The sequence below is a fragment of the Clarias gariepinus genome, chromosome 9 (assembly GCF_024256425.1).
Source record: "Clarias gariepinus isolate MV-2021 ecotype Netherlands chromosome 9, CGAR_prim_01v2, whole genome shotgun sequence".
Taxonomy (NCBI): Eukaryota; Metazoa; Chordata; class Actinopteri; order Siluriformes; family Clariidae; genus Clarias; species Clarias gariepinus.
The window spans coordinates 16,666,445-16,691,324 of record NC_071108.1 but is presented as its reverse complement, the minus strand read 5'-3'; the positions used below and the strand labels follow the sequence as shown (position 1 = coordinate 16,691,324).

Genomic DNA, 24,880 nt, shown 5'->3' with positions numbered 1-24,880 from the left:
ATCCAACTACATCAATGGGCTTCAATGGGAGACAACTTACATTTTTGAGTAGATGAACCCTAGAGAAATATAATTAATTGAGCCCACGACCAATACTATTTGAGCTAACTTAAATATTTGAATTACAAGTTGAGTCAGCTAAACAAAATGCGAAATAAAATTGAGTTGAGTAAACTTAAAAAAGCTGTGCAACTTGTTATTAAACTTTTTTAAGATGAGGCGTTTTTTTTTTTTTTTTTTTACAGTTTAGATACATTCTTTATGTACAAAATGGTTTATTGCATTATGTTTAAGGGCACTTAAATATGTTTAAGGGCACAAAAAAAGGTTTTATATTTACCTTTATTTTTGCACAATACTAAATTTAAGATATTGTTTGCATGTTACACAATTTACAGCGGTTTTGAAATCAGAAATCAGATAAACATAAGACATCTTATACTATACAGGTATAATAAAAAAACATTTCTTTGAATGTCTGGGTACAGGCTCAACATAAACTGCATTTCCCCCCCACAGTATAAAGCTGCCCACTGATTCAATCAATGAAAAAGTGCAATCAGTAATAAATCAGTAAGCATAATAAGTACTTAACACCCACCTACTTTGTCCCTTTAGACCTGCGCAAATCATCACTTGTTAATGTGTTCTTGGAAAATATACTGTTATTGCGCTATTAGATTATTTTTAGAACTAACTAACTTGTTAGGATATCTCTCCAGCAGCTGTGTGGGACTGGGATTGCCTAGAGGCTGATAGATTGAGATAAGCTTGGTTTATTATCTCAGTATCGGGGGCTTAGAGCCTCAGCAAGCATTAGCAAAGACATATTTAAAAATATGTATATATCTTAATATGATTCACTGATATTAAAAATCTAACACACTATTAGGAATGCATTAGTCACAGGAAGTAATGCACTCAACAAATTACACAGTTTGCTTATGTGTTGCTTTCAGTAAAAATGTTGGTTTTCATAGGCTGTCATAGACTGGGGCAAGGATATCGCAAAACTGACATCTGAGCCATGGAAATATCTTGAAAATGGTCAGATCTTCAGAAACAGGAACTTGTACTTCCTCTAACAGTAAAAGAGTACAATTAACCAAATTGAAAGAATTGACAGTAAACCCAATATAAGATTATTAAATATATATTTCTGGACATTTGTTAGCTTTAAACTTAAAACAAATGGTCTTGTACTATAAGCAGATAACCTAAGCTGATGTTAAACATTAAATAATAGAAAGTATTACAATGTAAGGTGTCATTGGAGCTGCTACAGTAGCTTCAGCAGTAGAGTCATTCCGGTTCCTGGGCACGACCATCTCTCAGGACCTGAAGTGGGACATTCACATTGACTTTATTGTTAAAAAGGCCCACCAGAGGTTGTATTTCCTTCGCCAGCTAAAGAAATTCAACCTGCCACAGGAGCTGCTCACACAGTTCTACTCAGCCGTCATTGAATCCGTCCTGTGCACTTCAATAACTGTCTGGTTTGGCTCAGCTACGAAAACAGACATCAGAAGACTACAAAGGACGGTTCGGACTGCTGAAAGAATTATTGGCACTGCCCTGCCCACGCCACAAGAACTGTACACATCCAGAGTGAGGAAAAGGGCTCGGAATATCACTTTGGACCCCTCACACCCAGGCCACCTTTTATTTGAACTTTTGCCGTCGGGTCGACGCTATAGAGCACCTAACACTAGGACAGTCAGGCACAAAAACTGTTTTTTTCCCCAGGCAATCTCCCTCATGAACAGTTAAACATCAACTGTCAATAAATATATGTGCAATATTGTGTACAGTATCACAGTGCAATATACTGTATAATACCACAGATTTCAGATATTTATATAACTTATTTAAAAAGTATCTCACACCCTACTCCATTTGATGTCAAATGTTTTGTTTTTTTTTTTTGTCGTGCTGTTTTTGTCTTGTCATTTGTTTTCTGTTCTGGAAGCTCTGTCACTAAAACAAATTTCTTTTACGTGTAAGCGTACTTGGCAATAAAACTCTTTCTGATTCTGATTCATTCTTCGACAATGGAAAAGTCAGACAAGGCCTTGTTTAACTGAGAAAATAAAATAAATGACATCTATCCTCTCTATAACAATCATGAAGACTGATCTCAGTTCTTAGATTATAAAAGTTTATAAGCTTATGTCAATATTGGTTGTTGTGTGTTTGACATTTAAATTTTTACCAGTATGTACCATATGTTATTTTATACAGTACAATGGAAAACTGAATAAAACATTACAGAAACCTCTTAATGTTATACAGTAAGAAAAATGAAAAGGTAAAGCTTAAAATGAGCTTAATAACAAAAATGGTTTAATGAGCTATTATTACTCACTCACTCACTATCTGTACCTCTATGTTTCGAACCCAGTATTTTAACCCAAACCCTGGAGGTGCACATTAATATTAATTAATTCATATTAATCTTAGATAATAATAGGGAATAGTAGATAAATCTGCCTATATTGAGGACACCATAGAACCAACAGTTTGTGGACACCTGACCATTAGGGTTGTGCCGATAGACGATACTATTGTCTATCGACGATAGTCTCGTCTATCGACGATAGTCAGCTATATGGACGATACAGATGTCGCCATTAAAAACCCACGTTTCAAGAAAAGGAATCCCGTGACTTGCCACGGCTGCGCACGGCAAGCTGTGAAAATGCCCTTCATTACCTGTAGGGGGCAGTCGTATTTCAGTCTGAAGTATTGTGTGTCTACTGAAGCCGAAAATGTGTTCTCTCTCCTAGTCACCCATTGACAGCAAGCGACAGAGCTCATAAACGTGTCGAGCTCAAACTGTAAATACTGATATGTATTAATTCTTCATTTTCTTCTCTCCTTCAATGATGATACTTCTTCGACGGCGCTTTCTTCATTCAGTATAATTATTATTAGTAGTACTGCTCCGAATTTATTATTGTGATTTTTCCTTATTATTATTGTAACGCACCCGCGCGTGTGTGCAAAAAAATTACAATGAGGTATGATATGTTAGCCTAAAACAATTGTTTTATTGTGTTTATGCGCTTTAAACATACACTAAACAATAAACACTGCCTTGTGCAAAGTGAAAGTGAGTTGCGCGTGCAACTTTTTGATCAAAAGGCTGATAAACGCGTGCGCAGATATGAGCAGATTTATTGATAAAACAACAGACATAAAATGAAAAAAATAACCACAAAAATATGTACTACTCTCTGAATACAACGCGACAGCACGCAGAATCCCTGGGCTTTGACTACTATCGTGTATCGGCGATCTTACAGGCTGACGATAGGACGATATGACAATGGGCATTATCGCGCAACCCTACTGACCATTACACAAACACTGCATGTGGGTTACCATAAAGCACAGTATTTTATAGAGTAGGTTAGTAGCTGTACCATTAAAAGTTTACTGTTACATTAGAAGTTAACTGGAGCGAAGACGCCCAAAGCATGTTCCAGCATGTACTGTAGCTGTACACTAAGGTTGGGGTAGGAGTGGAAAAATTCAAGTTGCCTACACAGAGCCCTGACCTTAACACTTCTGAACACTTGTGGAATGGACTGAACTCCATGAAACTGTGCTCCAGACCTCACTAATGATTTTGTTGCTGATATGGCAAATCCACACATTTAAAAATATAGAGTAAATTTTTTCCAGAAGAATTGGGACTGTTAACAGGGACCAAATCTGGAAAGAGATGTTCAACAAGCTTATTTGATTGTAACTATAATGATTATGATGACCCCCAACTTTTGGTCATATTACTGTATTTTCACTTTTTTGCAGCGAGGCCTGATTTTGCAACCAAACCCACAGGATTGCTTGCATGGCTTGATTTTCATGCTTCAAGGCATCCACTTATATTTATAACCTGAAAAAGAAAAATACACAAACTTGCAAGTGAGAAGAAACATTTTTTTCAATGTCTGGACACATGCAGTCCATAAACAACAATACTCAGTGAGTTTACTGTACTTTTTCTCTACTCTGTACATCCGCAGCCACTTACTGACAAGCTGACACTATTATCCCGAACTACTCAGTCCTGTCAACACTTTGCAGGCTGTGAGTGACAGAGGCGTGCCCAACAGGACTGCAGCACGTCTGTCATGGCCCTTTTTCTGTTCTTGTTGTCCATCACACACACACACACACACACACACACACACACACACACACACACACACAGTCTGGGTTATGATGCTTGAGCTAAAAAACTGAACCTCAAACTCAAGGTTCGTCCCTATACACTTGGTTATATAATTTCATTTGTAAAACATAAACTTTTATTTGCCTCAACATTTTCCCATTACTAAAATTCTCACAGACCCTCAAAGCAGCAGTTGCTTCTTTTCTGTTCACGACATTGTACACAACGCAAGTGTGTGATGGAGTCAGGAAATAATAGTAACAGGAGCAGTGATGGCAAACATTTGTTAATTAATCATTGAAGGCACAATCTATTGTCATCCAGTATATTAATCACCTTAATGAGAGCTTCACTGAAAATGATTCAAGTAACACAATGGTAACTAACAAGCAGATCTAATCTACTTTTCCTAACATGAAGAAATTATGACTTTCTTGATTGTGTTAATGAGCACCGTTGTTGTAAAGTATTTGATCTGTATCTATTATGTATCTGTGTATATATGTTAATCCCTAAAAAATAAGCATTTAGAACTATTATAAAACATTTTCATTCTTCTTTAGCTGTGCCTCTAATGTTGGCCTTCAATGTGATTCATTGACTGATTCCAAAAAAATGTCTATTCTATTTTCAAGGATATTGACTTTAATTGATACAAATATCATTTTTTTAATGAATAGCATTGGACTATGGCCCTTCGAAAACTCACATAAAATTCTCATGTGACCCAAGATTTTTTTTTGAGGCAAAGAAGTGAAATGTTTTTAATGGGCAAGTAAATCACCTGACCTGTATCCAAATAAGTATGCATTTGTATTGATGAAACTGAAGCCATAATCCCTCAGCAATAAACAGGGAGGCAGCTGTAGAAAAATCCTGGCAGAGGATGGAAACCAGGGAAGAAAACCAGCATCTGGTGATGCGTATCTAACTTTTAAATAAAATTACAGTTGAAAGTTTGTCCATTGAGTTCATACTGTACAGATTATTTAACTTAACCTTAGTGTAAATACATTTTTTTGTCAATTTCCAAATATGTATAAAGCTGACTGTATTGTATGCATAAGAGCTATCATTACCTCTTATACAATTTCAAGTTTTAATAATTACATAAGTACTCTTACAAGCTAAATGTCTATTGTGAGAGCAAGACAAGTGCACCTCGAATTAAGTCCATAGAATACTTCTTATCTTTCTTATCTAACAGGAGCAATCTTCTGCATTGCCCTAACTGTCCTCACCTACAGTAGCAGTAGTGCTTGATTTTTCTGCTCTCTCCTTCTACCAACCCCTCCGCCAGTCAAAGACTTTAATCAAATTATCCCTGCCTTGCCCTTGTCTTATAGAGTGACTAGTGGTCACATGTGCACACAGCATTATATGGAATAGTCAGGATCACAATGGACCAGTCTCCTCTTGCGCACAAAACTCAGTTTTGAATTATGTTATACTTGTATAATATCCATGGTGGTTTTCACTGTAGCTACAAAGAAACTTGGAAAACAAATTGTATAGTCCACACTTAAGTTTATCTGAATAACTGAAGCTTTTATTTATTGTCAACATCATAACCATCATTAACATTCTTATAGAGTTCAATAAATTATATTCTTTAATTGTTTAATATTATATAGCTGTTATCATTCATGAAATATACATACATCAATGAATGGTCCACCTCCTTTGGTAACAGGAGTAAGAGCATGTTTGTATATACAGCACTGCAATAACAGATGGAAAGGGAAGAAAAATAGTAAAGGACTCTTTCATCATTCCTTCCTTGTGTAATAACGAACTAAATACCGATAACATGGCGACCCTGCACTGTTTGCAGTCCAGGCCATGCTTCCCAATTTTCTCAGTCAGGTCCTGGTGGTCTTCTGTTATCTTTGTGACACATTTTTCTCTTTTCATTATCACAACATGCTCCATGAAGCTCAGCTGCTAGCAGTGATGTGCTCACTAGAGAAAAAACAGTCTCACCTTTAATGTCACGGTCAATACATTAGATTAGTGTTTGATTCAGAGGGCACTTAGTTTAGTCACCAAGATGTGGCCTCCTCTCTAACCAAAAAGCTTAATTGTTCATTTAATAAATAATTGTTTAAAAGAAAAGTGCATTTTCTCTTGGCTTATAATTTTTTAGATCCTGTACATAAATGTCCTCAGAATGCAGGAATTAAAGTGCTAAAACTTAAATATTCCCAAAGGAAAATTCATGACTTCTATATTTAGAAACGTCTCTAGTATCCGAGGCGTTATGGTGGCAGGTATACGTCAAGCAAGAACAGCTATGAGAATCTGTCTTTCATCTCAAACATGTCAGCTTTCAAAATGTATTACTCATTATTATTGTTCTTATTTTTGCATTATTAAAAACAACCCAAAATGAACCAAAAAAATCATTGAAATCAGATTAAATGGCCAGATGGAGCACAGCATTTGGGATGCTGGGATAAAATATGGAAAAAAATTTGTGTCTGCAATAGGGAAAACAGACTTCCCTATTGACAAAAAAATTGCTTCGTCATTAGTGTGTATGCATTTGTTTTTAACCTCAATTTATAGCTGCAAATGTGTTCTTGCGAAACTCAATTTGTATTTGTAAAAGTGTTCCCGCATTACTTTGTTGCTCAATAAAGATTATAATTTTACAGCATAACCCCAGCACTGCTCCAAGCACTAACTAATGATTCCAGCATCAAAGGCAGGATTTTGAAGTGGATGTGAAAGAAGCCTAGGATTCCAGCCTGTAGCAACTCAAGTTCCAATTCAAAATCCATTCAAAGGTCTTAAAATACTCAACATATTATGCAACACGCTCAATGCCTAACATTTAACAAAAATAATTAATATCCAGTTAATGAGTTAGTACTCTTTTTGCATAATTAAGAAATGTAACTGACGGATTCACGTGAAATAAAAACAATAATTTTTAAAAATTTAAATAATGGCAACCCGGCATTCTTTCTGTATACCAGAGCCATTAAATCTAAATGTCAAATTTATTTATATCTGTTTCTGAACTTTTCAGCAGCTCTAACTGACTGCAGGTAACAAACAGATACAGACAGCTGTCAGAACTGTCTCCAAACAACTGAGAGGGAAGATAGGAAAAGAATCACTGTCCCTCAAAAAAAAAAAAAAACTCTATATAGGAATATGACTGCACCTTCAAGAGTAAAATAAAACTTACTGAGAAACAAGCCAAAAGCTGAATGAGTTCAGCTTCTTCTTGATTTAAACAACAACCTTAATAAACACCAACACAAGTGTTTCATCATAAAATGAAATAAAAAAATAAGTGTGTGTTAAGCAAAACAAAAGTCACAACGATGAAAAAGTCTACAGGAAAGAATAATATTTTGTATAGTTTACGTTAAGCTACTTATTTTGTGCACATTAACAGTAAAGTCAGTTGTTCTGGAAAGTTCTCTTCAGTACTGAACACAGAGCCAGTCAGCATTTCTATGTGTGTGTAACTGAGAGATAAACATTTAGACATAGACACATGATAACATAGCAAGAGAAACAGAAGATGAGGGACAAAAAGAGTCTGATTTTTTGTAATAAAAGGTGACGTATTTAGCCAGGAAATATCGGTTTTCTTTACAGAAACCTCCTTGTTGTATGACATCAGGCCAGATGTCACGCCGCCTATTAAGTGACATCAGCGGCCACAACAACATGCACGGACAGGGTATTAGGGTTGATTAGAAAGAATACCTAGCTTTAAAAATAAATGGGTTGATTTACTAGAATGCTAAGCAGTAGATTTATGCTTGATTTGTATACCTGAGGTGTGGTCAGCATTATAATACAGTAAAAACTTTAGATGTTATTACAACACCGATCCAAATTTGTGCAAAATCACTGAGTGTTCAGTAAAATCAAATTTTCTACGCAAATTTATCTTGTTCTAAGGTCTAACGCTCAAACTAATCCAGTGTTATCACTGTTCTTCTTTGAGTAAGCAGAATAGTGCCCTGCACTGTATTATGTTCTTGGATCCACATTACATTACATACTGTAAGTATTATTACATCTTATTATTTTAATTATCATTATGGTGGGGTAATAAGAACTGGGAAGGCCAAGACCACTGGGAGTCCATTCCCACACTCTTCCTCAGAAACCACTTTAACTGGTCGTAGTTGTGGATCCGGAGTCTGTCCAAGGAACACTCAGTGACAGACTGGGACTTAGGGAATACACCCTGAAAGGGACACCAATCCAACAAAGAGAAACATGCACACAAATTTTCAAGGGAAATTTAGAGCAGCCAATTCACCAATTGGCATGTTTTTTTGGGAGTACAGAGGACACCAGAGAACTTGAACCCACATAGTCACAGAGCGAACACACAAAGCTACACTCGGACAGTAACCCGAGCTCAGGATTGAACTAGGGAACCTGGAGCTGTGAAGCGAAATTACTACTCGCTGTACCACCTGGCCACCTCCTGTGTATTTTCCATCATAAAAGACCAACATTATTCAACAAATTCATGAACAGTTCTGCTTAGAACAAGGGGCAGAGTAAGCAGTAATCAGCCTTGTTAAAACACCAAAGGAATACTTGTTTGTTAGAAATTTTGTCAGAGGTCCGGTTTAAAACACATGCCAAGAAACAGACCAAGAGCACAATGCCCAAGTGTGGACCAATAGTACAGCAGAAGAGAAAAGAAGTGTCCAGAAACAGGAGAAAAAGGAGGTAGGAAGAATAAAGATGCTAAATACTGAAGTTGTACATTCAAATATGGCTTTAGGAGAATCCCCGTGTTACCTGACCCTATACAGTAGTCGACCTGAAACACCGCAAATCAGTGGTATGAAAATATCAACCCATTCTCCTCACCTTCAAATGTTTGCAGTTTCTTTCACAATTGAGTAGATGACTGAGACATTTTACTACTAAGAAAAAGAAAAAAAAGTAACATACATACATATGCATATTTGAACAGATAATGTGAGTAGCACAGGACAGCACAACACAGATGACACTGTAGCATCACAGTGGCTTGGCGGACAAAGCAAGAGTTTCTAGACAGCAGAATAAACCAAATAAGCAGGAAATACATGAATTGGACATGGAGAGCTCTAATGTCCCTTATGTTGCTTTTTCATCATCCCTTGTTTCTTCAACTTTTTCACTCCATTGCTCAACCAGCTTGCAACAATCTTTCTTTCCTTACATTTTTCATCAGCACAAAGAAAGTTATCTGTCCATGTCAGAGAGGTGATAGGATGCAGGTTTGCATGCTAGTGCAAGGAAAGGAAGTGTTTTTTGTTTATTTGTTTCATTAGTTTTCTGCTTTCAGTTCAGTCAAAGCACAAGTTAGAGTCAATCTGCTCAGCACTGAGCTTGAGATCCAACATCCTGCTGATGAGAGTTTATCCACTGATTCCTGGTTGAAGTAGATGGTGAAAGAACAAACATCAAGCCAAGGTGCTGCTGGTTACCTAGAGGAGGGGCTACTGCACTCAGAGGCAGGGCAACAGAACTGGTGGGCGATGTCATCGTCATCCTCTTCTCTACCAACCAAAGGGAGGATGAGCAGAGAAGGGCAGAGAAAGACAGAGATTCAGACACATAAAATGGATGAGTAAAGGGGAAATGAAGCGTGGAGCAGAAATGAATGTATGAGAGAAGATGACAGCAGGATGGTCAGTGCACTCTGATTTGGCCTAAAGCACACAACGGGTTTCTTCCTTTTAGATTTACAATTCCATCAAGATCCTTAAACAAATTAACAGTATTTCCCAAATAAGTGCTCAGGGATGTCAAGACAGACTAAATTTGCTAGAATCGTTTTTTTTTTTATAGTATTTTCATCTACAAAAATGTCCATGCATTTTAAATTTTCATAGTGTAATTTGTGATTTTTGTTCCTTGAATTTTGAGCTACAGTTTATTCTGAAGGCATTGTGAGTATGCCCTTCTCCTTTTAAAGGCCTACAGAGAGGGTTTTCTTTGTAGGGGTCGAAATTACTGATCATTAGGATTTCACTTCATCGCATTGTGTTTTACTTTTGTACAATGACTGACATGCATTTAAATGAAAACGAGTATTGCAATTAATAATAATTAGAAATAGGATGCTAGCAATTTCATTTATGAGCTGCTGTTTATTAATCAGCCTATTGCAAATGTGAAAAGGAAAATAAAAGGTTTAAAAAATATATTTGCTGCAAAACAGATTTCAAACATTTGCGATTACGATTTTATTTTACACCAAATTAATTTAACCTCCCACAATTTATTTAGTAATAATTACTTAATCATTAATAAAAATAATGATTGTTAATTAAATGGATTAATTAATTAAATGATTTTTAATGAAATACAGTCAATATAGCTGTCATTTTTTAAATTTTATTTTATTAACCCAAAAATCTTGTTTAAAGTTATTTAAAATATGTGGTTTTGCCTAAGGTTGTAACGACACTACAAATGGCAGTCATTTTTTAAACATTTTCTTGCATTATGTCAGAGTGACCAGACTGGATGGAATTTCCCATCTGCCTCAGCATCATCTCAATCCAGGATATTGAAAATCAAATTTTATCTTCCATTTTGCAATGTCACAAAAGCTTACTCTCAGTGGTACTTTATACTGTATAGGTTTTTACATTTTTGCTCTCGTTCATCTCCTAGCACTACTGTAGCAGGGCAACACTGGCACTGATCTAATATCTAGAATCAGCATTGGGCTAATGATAGCAGAAAATGCTGGACTAAATGTCAGAGGGAAAATAAAATCGATTCTGTAACAAATCTACTATAACAACAGAGAGTATATAGCTGTTTAGAAAAGCATGCGTGGGAGTTGCTATCAAAACAGCTGTAGAAAAAAAGCTGCCCATTATGTACATCAATCAGCCATAACATTAAAACAATAAAACCTGCCTGATATTGTATACAGTACATCCTCCTTGTGCCAAAACAACTGCTCTGTCAAGGCATGGACTTTATAAGACCTCTGTAGGCATGCTGTTATAACTGTCACCAAGTCCTGTAACTTTGTTCATCACATCCCACGGATGCTTAATGGGACTAAGACCTGGGGAATTTGGGGCCAATTCAAAAAAGACCACCGTCATTAAAAAATACCATTGCCATGAAAGGGTGTTCTCTGTCTGCAACAGTGTTTAGGTAGGTGGTACATGTCAAAGCAACATCTATTTGAATGGCAAGACCCGAAGCTGCTTCTGCCAGCTTGCTTCTTGGTCATTGTGGGTCCTAGTGATAACTCTCTTACCCAGGTAAACTACACACACATTTTCACCTGACCATCTACATAATGTAAAAAGAAAACCATGATTCATCAGACCAGGCCATCTTCTTTCAGTCCTCTGTGGTCTAGCGTTGAGGCTCATATCACATTTCAGCAGTGGAAAGGGGTCAGCATGGCCATCAGACCAGATGGGTTAGCTTTTACTCTTTTCATGCATCAGTGAGCATTGGGTGCTCATGGCTCTGTCACCAACTGGGAAAACTGGACATGGACATAGACATTTGTCTAGATATTACAATATGGTCCTTGGAGTAGCTTAAAACCCCTGCCTAATAAATCCCACCTCTTGATGTCATTCACTACACCTGCAATAATGTTAGGGCTGATCGGTGTACAGAAATCTGGTGTATTAATCGGTACCAGCACCAAGTGGCACCAAATGAATCATCAACATGAGCAAACCTATAATGAAAAATAATTGAAACCATAATCGCTGTGCGACTAGATGAGTCCTGCTCCTAAAGTAGATAAATCAGCTTGTTCCTTGTTCCTGCTCTATGAGGGCTTGTCTCTAATGCTGATACAGTAATGACGAAGCCTGTAAGATAAACGCTGGATTTTCCCTGAGGGAAGTCGGGTAAGTACATGTGGAACATTGTGTTGTAAACAGTAATGATGCAAGAGGGCTGTTCTCGATTGCTTTATTTGATTTTGTCGGAAGGTGGAATAGAAAACAGACATGGATCATTAGGGATCCTGTGGACTGGATTTGAAATCACTGTGAGATGCTTAATGAGTACTGCTGCAATTTTTTCGGCAGCATAAAGCGGTGATAAGCATCAAGTCCAGCAGGTGGCAGTCTTACATCATTAGCCACTTGAACTGCACCAGGCTTCCCTACATCTTCCCGCAGCTGCTCGACTCTGAACCCCGACCAATTGAAAAGGTTATCTAATTAATGTAATTAGCAAAATGTTCAAAATGTTTCAGTTGTAAATAAAAATTGAATAGAGTCTTTATCTGAAGCACAAAACAAATTTATAAAGCAAGCTCTAAAAAATAGATAAAAAACTATATTTATAAATCGCTGACATGATAATAGGCCAAATAGAGATGCTCAGTGTGAAAATGATTATATGATGGAGACGAAAAGGGGATTAATGACTGAATGGGTCATGCAGTGACAGCATGTAGGAGATCTTAGAGTGGGCTGGAGAATATGCGAGTGTGTGTGTGGGAGCAGAGAGTATCATGTCCGTTGTGATCAGTATCTGTGTGTGATTCATGCCTGAAGCGGTGGGAGGCACCGTGCTCAAGTAGCTGGTATCAAGATGTAGGCATGTGTGCCCGAGTGCGTGTGTTGTTTTGCAAACTAATTTGGTCCGGGGTTATTTATGTGTGGAGGGAGTAATTGCACGCTGGGGACCAAAGAGACTGAAGTAAAACACTAAAGCACTCATTAAGAGAGAGGCTCACCTCAGCACCTTCATGAAATGAGAGGAAAAGTCTATATTATATAAAACAAAATGTGCCTTTTTTAGCTGTAACTGCTAGAGAAAATCTCCACCCTGAAACACATTAGACACTGTATTTGCTGTGTATTTACCTTGTTGGGCATAGAGAAATATTGCATAGCACTGATAGAATAGTGCTTAAGGGGAGAAATAAATTCAGCAAATAAATTCAACAAACATAAAAGATAATGGTGAGGTTGTGCAGTCCGGTACAAAATATTTTATTATTATTATTGGAAAAAGCAATGTAGGATTAGTGGAAACATGGACTCGGTTGTCTCCTTGGCTAGCCAGCGATCTAAAGTTTGATTAGCAGGAAAGCATGCATGAACTTTAACCATTGAGCAAACTATATTGATGAGAATGTGACAGCCAGGCAAAAGACTAAAGAGCAAAAATGCTGTGGCGTCAGTCTCTTTGAACAGACATTAAGCAAGAGTTGACCCACTGGGGCCATTATCAGCAGGTAGTCAAACGGTATTGTGGGTTATATACAGTAGGGAACTACTGTATATAAGTGATGAGAGAAAAAAACTGTTTATTACAAAAAAGAAAGTGTGGATTCTACTAATTATACTCGTTTATAAAAAGTTGTTCAGGGTAGATTTTTCCATATTTTCCATTTTAGCATGACACTTCTTCTGTAAAGGTAAAGTACATTAAATCTATTTAGATTTACTATTTATTTACTTCTATAATGTTAAAAGTAAAAGAGTAAAAATGACATATTTCTATTATAGCTTCATAATTCTCTTATATTAACATAATTATTATTTTCTAGTTAGTGTAATGGTCACCTGCGGTATATATACACACATCCACAACTAAATTATTTATCTAATCTATTATAATCAAATAAACTAAACTGGAAAAAAAAATGGAAAAACAAATCATCATAATATCATAACATTTAATAATAACTAAACTATAAAAGTTGAGTATTTCTCTCATCTATTTTGGGTGCTACAGTTAAAAATGTTTTAGTGTGATCAGAAAGTCACCAATAATATTTCAGAGTTTAGTGTCTGTGCTACATGACCAGAGGAGGAAGAGGAGAAATGAGTTTGAAGGCAGGTGAACAGAAAGATGCAGGGTGTAGGGGACGGGGACGGGGGGTTGAGTTTTTGGGGCTCTGGCCCTTACCTTGCCTGCTCCGGATGCCGGGCAGGGGGGAGGGCATGGCATGGCGGCTTGGGCAGAAGAAGCCGCGCGGGGCAGCAGTACTGGTGCTGGCTCGAGTGGCTGTTTGCGCTCAGACTGGTGTGGAGAGAGGTAGTAGAAGTAGCAGGAGGAGAAGTAGCAGGAGTGGTGGTGGTAGGATTGGTACAACTAGTAGTACAGGTGGAATAGGGTGGTGACCTGACAGAGAGAGAGAGAGAGAGAGAGAGAGAGAGAGAGCGAGAGAGTGCAAGAGAAAAGGGAGGAGAGAGGAAAGTACAGAGAAGATGATAGAAATAGACACCGGAGAAAAGAGAGAAAGAGAGAGAGAGAGAGAGAGAGAGAGAGAAAAAAAGAGAGAGGAAAAAAGTCAAGGAAGAAAAAAGGAAACAGACAACAAAGACAGCCACATGCATACAATACAAACACTTTAGCAGCAGCAGTAGAAGCACAGTTAGGCAGCATTACATTGAGTTATGTAGTATTATGTTATGTCTAATGTTTTAATGGAGTTATACAGATGCAAAGTCACAGTTATGAAGTAGTTATTTATGGTTATGTAGGCTTTTGACCTGGAGTAATTGTCTATGTAATTACTGCACTTTATATACTTACTTTATATACTTACATTCACCACTAATGACTACAACAGAGCAAGTAAACAAGACCTCTACAGCTGGTAAAATTATCATAAAATTGTGCATTTGAGAATAAACAAATGGATCGAGGTGCAGTACAGTGTAATTAGTGAACAATAATCCAATAGACTCTAATAGTCATGAAAACTAATGAGCTATTTCTACAGAAACACTTCTATAAACTGTAAGTCACATGGCAGAGAGCTCACACGGAAGGTACCCCAAAAAAAGACAGCAGTCATAGCTGCAATAAGAAAAACAAGAATAAACTCTGTATTAATAAATCATCAGGAAAAGTATGGTATAAAATGTTAACCAAGGCTCAGGTTGGGTAATGTAATTACATGTTTATTTAAGGTGCACAATAATTATATTCAGACACATGCACCCACACCTCCATGCAATTATGCATGAGCTCAGCTTTATGCAGCGGGGCCTACAGGAAAAGGCAATATATTTCCCATTTCAATTAACTATTTCTTACATAAAGCAGAAAAAAGGCAATTATAAAGTGTAGAGAATTGATTTACTTAAATTATAGTTAAATCCAATTACTTTATTGAACAGTAATGAAATCAAACCTCTAGCAGGTGACCAGTGTGTGGGTTTGCTGGTATAAAATTAGACTATTAGCCACAGCCACTGTGTGTAACCTTCTAATAATGTGACAAGTCCTATCTTTCATGCGCATTTACTGACCAAAAGTACTTCCATGCTTTTCTTCATCTTCTTTAAAGACGCCTACTGGTCCTGTTTATCTAATCTATTAGGCTCACACTAAACAAGGACACATCAAATACAGCAATAGCGGCATCAATAGCTAAAGCAGACACAAAGACACACAACACAGGGAGAGGGAGAGGAAGAGATGCCAACTTAAAGCTGGGACATAAGCGACATAAATATAAACTAATAAGAAAGAGCACTGTGCAGGGGTAGAGTGAAGAGAGAATAAGGGAGAGAGAAAGAAAAAGAAAAGAGGAGCAGGAATGGAGGAGTGAACAAACATGTGTTACAGGGAAGGAGTGATGACTGGGTTGGCAGAGGAGAGAGATGGAAAGGGTTTCAGGAAATGAGTGCTTGAGTGTGTCCAGGTTGTAGAAGTGGGACATCCTTGTGTCGGTTCGACTTGTGCAGAGAACAGGGCAGGAGGTGTCAGGTGAATAAACAATGGGATCTAGAGGAAACTAACTGCCTGTTTAATAAAAGGGTTCATATTCAAATTATTTGCCACATGGAACAAGAGAAACACAAGTACAATACTCTTCCAAACAACTACAGTAATGCCTGGCCATTCAGACATTCACAGTTCATGGCATGATGAAGTGTTATGTGAATTTACATACGAGGACAGTCATGGAGAAAGTCGTCAGTACTTAATCAAAGTAAACTTGGGAGGCAAGACATGTTAAAGCGCCTTAATATCTTTAGCAAAAGCTGCCTTTACATAAGATCTAACAAATGTTCTGACCACACAAAAATATCTGTCTGTCTACCACAATGAGCTTAGACCCTCACAAAAAGATAAATTTGGAGTTGCTCAAGGTATGTAGGTAGGTAGGTAAGTAGGAACAAAGCATGAACTGTTTATTTTCTCCGATCCAGAAATAATGGTAAAAAGGTTCTTCACAAGAGAGCTATCCATGAAAGACCGCCAGATGTCACATGTTACTGTTAATCGAACACGATTCAAAAAGCCTTCACTGCTTTCGGTAAATGCAACCTTGCCTACAAGTGCTGGCTTTTAAAGGCAGGTTTAGATGGCAACAGGTGTAGCCTCTTACAGCACACACAAACACTCCCACAGAGAGACACACACTGCATTTAATTTTCCCAAATGCTCAGGTAGGGGTGTTGTGGTGTAAATATGTTGTGTATAAATGTCTAGTTGCTGGTGTCTACACATGTACTTTAACTTTTCATTTTAACTATGAAGCATTCGTTATCCTCCTTCAGTCTTATCGTCTTATTCACTGCAGCCACACACACAGAATTCCTGGCCCATTTTTCTTGCATCACTCACTACTGTTCCCTTCCTTCTCTTCGTTCTCTCCCTCTCTCCGTCGCCCACACGCTTCTTCACGTAAACGCACTTGTGATAACTCTCCACGTTCCCACAGCAACCATTCTCTAGCTGAAACCCAGGAGAGAGAGAGTGAGAGGCAGAGAAAGCCAGAGAGGGAGGGAGAATGTGAAGAAGAGAAAGGGGCGAGCTAGAAAAATGGAAGAAGCAATGCTGGTTCCAGGTCTCAAATATGGGTACATTACTTATTACATACTGTACTAGATTAACCTGCAATTGATCTGACTGACCTTTGGCTGATAGCGTCAGCACTGAAATTAAAGAAAGCTGCTGTTAAGACTGGCACTGTGCTGATTCTCTCATCATCTTTGATTCATGTTCACATGACACATCCTACATTGCCATCATTTGTTTATGTTATGCGTACTGATATAATCTGATAAAATCACATAAATGCACACCTTATATATATACTGCATGTGTGTTGACAACTGGATAAATGTAGGACTTTTTTGGTAAAAGAAAAAGTGTTTAGATACGCAAACGCTTCACAAAGTGCCATGGCCTTTTTTTTTTTTTTCTTTTTAAGAACATTTAGCTAAGGTTGTCAGTTACCTAAACACTGTGCTGAACTAATGTACATTCCCGATCAGCCATTACACTATCATCAAGACCAGACCAATTAAATAACATTGATTATCGATTATATACCAGCTAATTAGTGACAGGTTTCTGGGTCCCCAAGGCCCATTTAGGGACCAAAGTCTAGCCGCCTGGGCCAATTCCGCAGGATAGCCAATGTAGCACAAATTGTTAAAAACCTCAACACTGGCCAGTAGAAAGGAATTAGAAAACACAGTGCATCACAGCCTGTCGTGTTTATGGGGTTTAGCATTGACCCGGCCTCCACTCGGCTGAGCATCCATGGAATGTGCCAGACAAACAAGTCCGAGACCCCAACCCACAACCCACAGTGAACAATGGACCTGCCGCTAACATCCTGGTACCAGACATCACATCACATTCCCAAAGATCTTGTGGATTGAAGCCCTGAGGGGCCAATGCTTCCCTGGAAACATTAAGCGCAATACACAATATTAGCTTTACTGTTTTGCATATTAATGTCATGACTTATCAGTGTAAAATGTAGGAGTTTCCACTGTTAAAAAGAATTTACTCAGTAGAGATTTTCTACACATCTGATGTGGAAATGGTCTGATCTGATGTTGAGAAATTGGGGCCCACTTTGGTGCCCAATTTTCTCAACATTACCAAAAACAGGATATCACTTTAAAACTTTGAAATAAAAGGCGGCTGCTAGGAGACCTTTGGTAACATTACAAGAAGCAATATCTGCCAAGTTCTCCCAGCATGTACCAGGGCTATGGGGTTAAATAAAAATCTAAATCGCCTCACACTATGTGATAAAAATCATTATGTTCTGATGAGACCAATGTATAATTCTAAAAGATATATACTACCTGGTCAAAAATAACTTGTCAGAAAAAAAAAATTATGAACAAAGGTCACCAAATGCTTGGTGACACGGCTTTGCCAAAAAAATTACAGTAGAAATCACAGCTATGTTAGCTAAGAGCATTTCCACACAAACAACAAGATGAGAGCTCAAAGGATTGACATTAAAGAGCTAATTCATTATAAGAAAACCAATAATTAGCAAGACTAATTGAGAAAAAAAGGCTTAATTTTGCTAAGGAGCATAAAGATCGGACTTTTGGCCAGTGGAAAAAGATCATGATGGTCTGATCATCCAGACTGACCCTATCCTATAATGAGGGGTGTATCAGAATAGGAGGGAAGCGGCAGAATCAATGCAAGCATCATGCATAGTGGCCTCTGGACGCAGTGTTATGATCTGGGGTTGCTTCATTTGGTCAGGTCCAGGGTCAGCATCATTGCTGCATGAAGTCAGCTGATGATCCGAATGTACTAAATGACCAGGTTATCACATTTATAGAGTTCAAATTGTTTGGTCTTGACCCGATTTGTTTGTACTGGAAGAGTTTTATGAAACCGAGGTTCTACTGTACTGTACACAGTATTATTATTTATATGATACAATATTGATACAGAAGTATCAATAACACCAAACAACCCAAAACACCAACTACTAACTAGTGAATGCTGAAGAAAGAGATCTATATATTGGAATTGTGCACTCACAGCCCTGATCGTAATACTATCAAAAACCTATGGAAGGACTTAAACAGGTCTGTGCACAGGCAGTTCTCTCTTTACTTGGCAGATCTGTAGCATTGTTGGAAGAATTGTGTGAAAATAAGTGTATAGATACTCTTTTTCTTTTTTTTTGTCCACATTGGATTAAAGATGAGAAACGATTTTGATTTCACTCACAAAAACCTTTTTTAATAGGGATGTATAGCCTTTTAAATACCTAACCTTAGACAAATGTATACAGCATTTTTCCAGCAAATAAAAATGCCAGACAATTAGCTTAACTTAGGCAACCCATATTTTGTCCAACTTTCTTAGAAAGTGCTAATCCTCACAGTCCCAGATTGTGTGATAGGGACATAGTTTTATCTGTTTTCCCAGCAGCAAATCAATATCCTTATCAAAAGATCTGTATTTGAGCAACAATTGCTAAATTAGAAAGTGCTATGATCTTTGTAAATCAGTCAGGTCTTACCTTAATGGTAAGATCTGACCGATTTACAAAGGTAGGCGCTGATAAGAAGCAAACAAGAAACTGTCATTACTGTAGGTCAGTTTTGTGTGATTACAGCAATATTTTAAGATGAATAAATGTGACACTGCAAAGATGATCCCAGTTAAATCTTCTTTAACAGAATGTAAGATAAGGTGTCTTCTGTGTCAGATTATAAATTGAAGATCTTGTAATGACAGACCTGCAATTAAAGGAAATGACTACATTGTGCTTTAATATCAAATCAATGTGACCTGGATTCAAACAGAAAATGTTTCATATTCTTTAAAGGAAGCATGAGGTGAATTAGAATATTTTTTGGCTATTAGTTGATCATTACATTTGATCATTACCACCACTGTATATATAACTTTATGTTGTCCTGCTTTTAATGGCTTTTAGATGAGCACCTTAGCAGTGGCCACACCCAAAGTTAAAATCATGACATCACCAGAACTTTGTACTAAACTAAACTTGTTTGTTTGTGGCGCCTTATATTAAACTCAATACATTTCAGGTCTCTTGTCACACTACATATTAACTTCTACACCATGCTATGCATAAATCATGCATCGCTTTGCAGATGTGTACATCATAACGCACATAATTGAATACATTTGAGTTACACCTCAATCTTCCACAAGCTTACACTGTTCTAATCATATGTCACATGTGTTCATTAGCAGTATGTCCTTATATTAAACCGTTCATCTAATCTACAGTTGTAGCTACTGAATAGCATCTAGGGTTCCTTCTAATTCTTGATCTCCTCCTCTCTCCCTCTTCCTCTTTCTCTCTCTCTCACACACACACACACAATCTTTCTTCACCGCCCTGGCTTGGACAGAATGATGTATTGTTGTGGGATGACTGCAGTTGCCTCTGTGTTGCAATGCAAAGGAAGCTGAGGGTAGGCTCATATGAAGCCTCCCTCTCCGAGCTATTTTTTGCCCCAAAAACCAGTGGAGAGCAGGCATACTTATACACAGTCACATCCATTTAAGGAGGAAACGTCAGGATAAGATCACGCCAGCAATTTCATTAATCACTCCAGACCCTTTATTACTTTCCTTTTCTTCATAATATAGTGCAGAGCATAAAAGGCGCTTATTCAGAAAAAAATGACGACGTTCCCATTTATTATAAAACAGTGTTCCTGGAATGAACAATTCGATTTGCATATCAATGCATATGAGCATGAGGATGACAACCGGGTGTGCCTAAATATTTTAAAAGACTGACATCATTTGTCCTTGTCCTTAAGTGCATGTCCTACTCTTGTCCTACTGCCACGTTTGGCAATAATGTGCACTGCACAAATAAGTTGTCCTGGGGATGAAAGACTCAGATGCATACACAGTCACTTTCTCTATTTCTCTTTTTCTTTTGAACATACAGTATACAGTGAAATAAAGGTGGAAAAGCAAGGTATGCATGCAACTTTTATCCTGTTTTTTTTAAAGCAATGCGGTTGATCTAGAGTTGTTGCTATGACAACCTGCCATTTATTCTTCACCAGCACGGTTCATTTTCATCCAAGGGAGCTGTCCTAAACCTATTACTGAGCAAAGTTACTCAGAGCTAACCCTATTACACTCAAGCTTCATCAGAGCAATGTGCAGAAATAATGCAATGGCTGCACCAGAACTTAGTGAAGGATCGCTGATGACAGATTGTTTAAAAAAAGGGATCTAAACTCTAAACATGGATTTTATCCATAATTGCTCCCCCCGAAAATATTTTTAAAAACTGTATTCGGCTTTACAAATATATAGACATATATTTTACAAATATATAGACATATTTTTCTAGGCACCACTCACTACAGCTTACAGGGTGTCTTTTAAATGACACATAAGTTTGGACGATACCATGGCAGGTGATGAAAGTTTTAATCTTTTAAGCTTCTGGCACTAAATTCTAGGAATGTGTCAATATGACTGTGACCTTGGTGGGCACAACTCATTACCCCAGCCTAAACGAAGGTGTGCCAGCATAACAGTTAATCAGTCATTTTAATCAACGACTCATTTCGATTTAGGATTAGAAACTGTGCCAGAAGTAATAGCGCAGTTTATCTTCCTGCAGATTAACACGAGATGGAATACACAACTCATCCAGCAACATGAAGGCTACAGTCTACAAACTCATCTGCACAGGACAAGAAGAGAAAATAAGGAACACGAAAATTGAAAGGGTTGTTACAGACCTGTGTTTGTTGAAGTCTCCATCTGGCCTACACATCCAGCAGGGTGAGGGGTGATGACACAGACAGAAGAGAGAAAAAGAGGCAAAGAGAGAGAAAGAGAGAGAGTCACAGAGATAGGAAAAACAAAACAAAACACAGAGATAAATGCAGGGGAAGGGTTCAATCATTAATCACAAACAGGACAAAAATAAACATTTCTAGCAGCACGTACATATGATACCATGATGCAATGTAGGTTTAAGTACATGTGATCCGTGGGTTTAGGCACATGTGATCCGTAGGTTTAAGCACATGTGATCATGCTTGTTAGACTTAAACCATATCTGACAGAAACGCTGACTTTTCAAATTAGCATAAATAAGCTATGAAGAAAAAAACAAATAAGAAGATACAATATCTTCATCATTTATAACACAGAACTAGAGGCATAACAGTGTAATAATTGCTGTTAAATGATTGTGGCTTTATTTAGTTATTTTTTAATCAAGAACCTTAGCAACACAACCTTAGCTACAGCACTCAAGATAATTATGAGTCTCAACTGGAGCTTTGCAATTTCATCGATTATGTAATTTAATCAATCTTTTGTTAATCAGTTTTCGATTCAGAATTGATTTACACTTTTTCAATTATTTAGGTCAACTTACAAATGTTAAATAGTCTAAAATAGTTTTTCGGTATTTTTGATAATATGAGGGGCATTCAAGTCAAACTCTGAATTGTGATGAAATTTTGTGAATGAAGCCGTAAATGTCATTTGACATTTACAAAAGATTTCAGGCACAATTTGTTGGGGAGATCCTTAAATGCAGTAAATTTTGAATGGTAGGAACGTTTTAAAGAAAGGCCATACGTCTGTAAACGATGATCCCGGCCGAGGTGGCTTGAAGCCCGCTGCAGTTCTTCCTGTCCACATTCAGCAAGTGAACTGCCTGATTCTGGTAAATCAATGCATACTGTAACTAGTAATCAACTTGCGAAACACACATGTTTTTCTGTAAGAACTGTACATACAATATTTCAAGAAAACTGCTGCACTGCTTGAATAACAATGCTGGGAGTTATTGCCACATGTACAGTCCTGACTTCACTCCAATCCATTTCCACATGTTTGGGCCATTAAAGAAGTTCCTGGGAGGCAAGCGTTTGAGACATGTACTCCAATCATGGCTAAACAAAAGTCCAAGTTTGACTTCATCACCCCTCATATACCACAGCTTTTGCAGAAATTTTACTTTATTATAAAAAACAGTTTTCAAATTCCGCAAATTTGTGCATTCTGCTGGAGTACGGCTTCATCTTCTTTTAAATTTATGAACAGTTGGTGTATTACCGTCACCCACTGGGCTGGAGTGGGAAGCATAAGATTGGTAGGAAAAAAAACAAACATTGCTTTGTACATGAATAGACATAACATTTAAACAAACAAATCAACAAAACAATCTACACAGCATTTTAATGTTTATTAGATACGTTTTTAATTATTCAAAACCTGTAAGAAATATCGATGTTTAAGACAAATCAGACAACACACATTAATGCTATTAAATCTAATCAAGTGGCAATACCAAAAAATCTGCCCATGATTCACATCCTTTCTTTCAACTAAACCTACGTGTGTTTGATCAGACATGCCCACAGTATTTTCTAACAAAGGTTCTTATAGGTTCTCTTGGCCAAAATATGAACAACAAAGCTTAACATGGCTTCATTTAAACCCGGCAGACATTAAGCATGAATGAAAGAAAAAAAGAAATGTTGTTCTTGTGCCCTTCTTGTGTTCTTGAGGTACGAATTTCTCACTGCATCCTATACTCTTAAGGCATGGATTTTGCTGTTGTGTACATTTATATGTCACCACACAGTTTCTCTGTATTAGAACCTGATAACTAAAAATCTATTCAATGTCTTTAAACAGGAAGAATATGGCAAAAGAATGATGCACAGCCCTTATGACTACCAGGTGCTGACAAGCCCTGAACCTAAAAAACTATTGCACCTACTGTACAGTACGTGTTCATACTTTTATAGAATGTTCAGTTTACAACAATTTAATATCCGAGGAGTCTTTCGTCCTCAGTTATATCCCTATGTTGGTTTTACTTAGTTTTGCCTCACGGCTACTAGATTACACTTGTAATTTGTTCAAAGCCTCTCTTTAAAGGGGATCAGACTGTTCTGGCAGCTTAGTTTCACTGGTACTTATTTCGGTGTTAAACTGACCTTAGAACTTAAAGTACTAATTCTAAATAGCAATGTCCCTGATTTATATGTTTCATTAAGGGCTTATTATGACAATACCTTCGATGCTCAAACCTCTGACACCCCACATATTACTCACTGCCTCCTATACATGACAGTAATTGCCACCTATCAATTGGACAAATGTAATTAACATAGGACATGTTAATTATTCGCCCACTCAAAGTAGTAACATAGATTACCATTATTGGCACAAAGTGTAGGTTGCTGCTGAAACAATGGTCTTTAAAACATGATAAATAAAAAAAAATACACAATAGAAAAAAAATGGACTAGTCAGTGAATTTTTTGGTTAGCTAGTTCAACAAATCAGTTTAGATACTTATAATTAAACAAGCTTTTCTTCACGGTCAGACACATTTCTTACTGATGTGTGTGGCCATACCGGAGCATAAAGAACTTTCCGTAACTTACACAAACCCGCCTTTTCATCTATAAATAACTATAACCTTTTATTGTGCCACAAACACCATTGTTACAAACAAAAACCTGAGACTGTGATAGATTTAGCACAATAAATGGATCATTGCTTACAGACCCTGAAGTCTGACAGAAATTGCCTTAAAAAGTTATTGTTACAAGACCACGGCTCTGATTGCAGCAGAGATTGTATTTTAATTATTTAGAGCTCATTTTAGCATTATAAATAGCCTAGCCATCAAAATATTGTTAATTAACAAGGCCTATGTAAAGCACGACACAGTCACTATTTACTTGTCAAGAAGCTTAACAATGGTGTTCTTATTATTAATAAAGGCTGCTTGAGGCAGAATCACTGGTGTAATGTGTTTGAGAAACACATGCTCTGAACCCCAACATGTGAATACTGATACGCATAAAATATACACTTGTCTTATACTGTAATTTTTCCTTTGATCCCCTTTAGCACTGATTATAGCATGCACTGTTTTGGCCAATTTAAATCTTTTTCTAATTAGTTCCATTAACAGGTGGTTTGACCACACAGCTG

General features: G+C 37.3%; 1 protein-coding gene across 2 annotated transcripts in view; it reads right to left on the bottom strand.

Annotated features, from left to right (window-relative positions):
- LOC128530467 (IQ motif and SEC7 domain-containing protein 1) overlaps positions 1-24,880 on the bottom strand; it is a 95,109-nt gene that overhangs the window by 57,609 nt on the left and 12,620 nt on the right. For both annotated transcript variants that reach the window (XM_053504431.1, XM_053504432.1), the window contains exon 2: positions 21,649-21,675. In XM_053504431.1, coding sequence (XP_053360406.1) covers positions 21,649-21,675 — 27 coding nt within the window. The remainder of the gene's footprint in view (positions 1-21,648; positions 21,676-24,880) is intronic.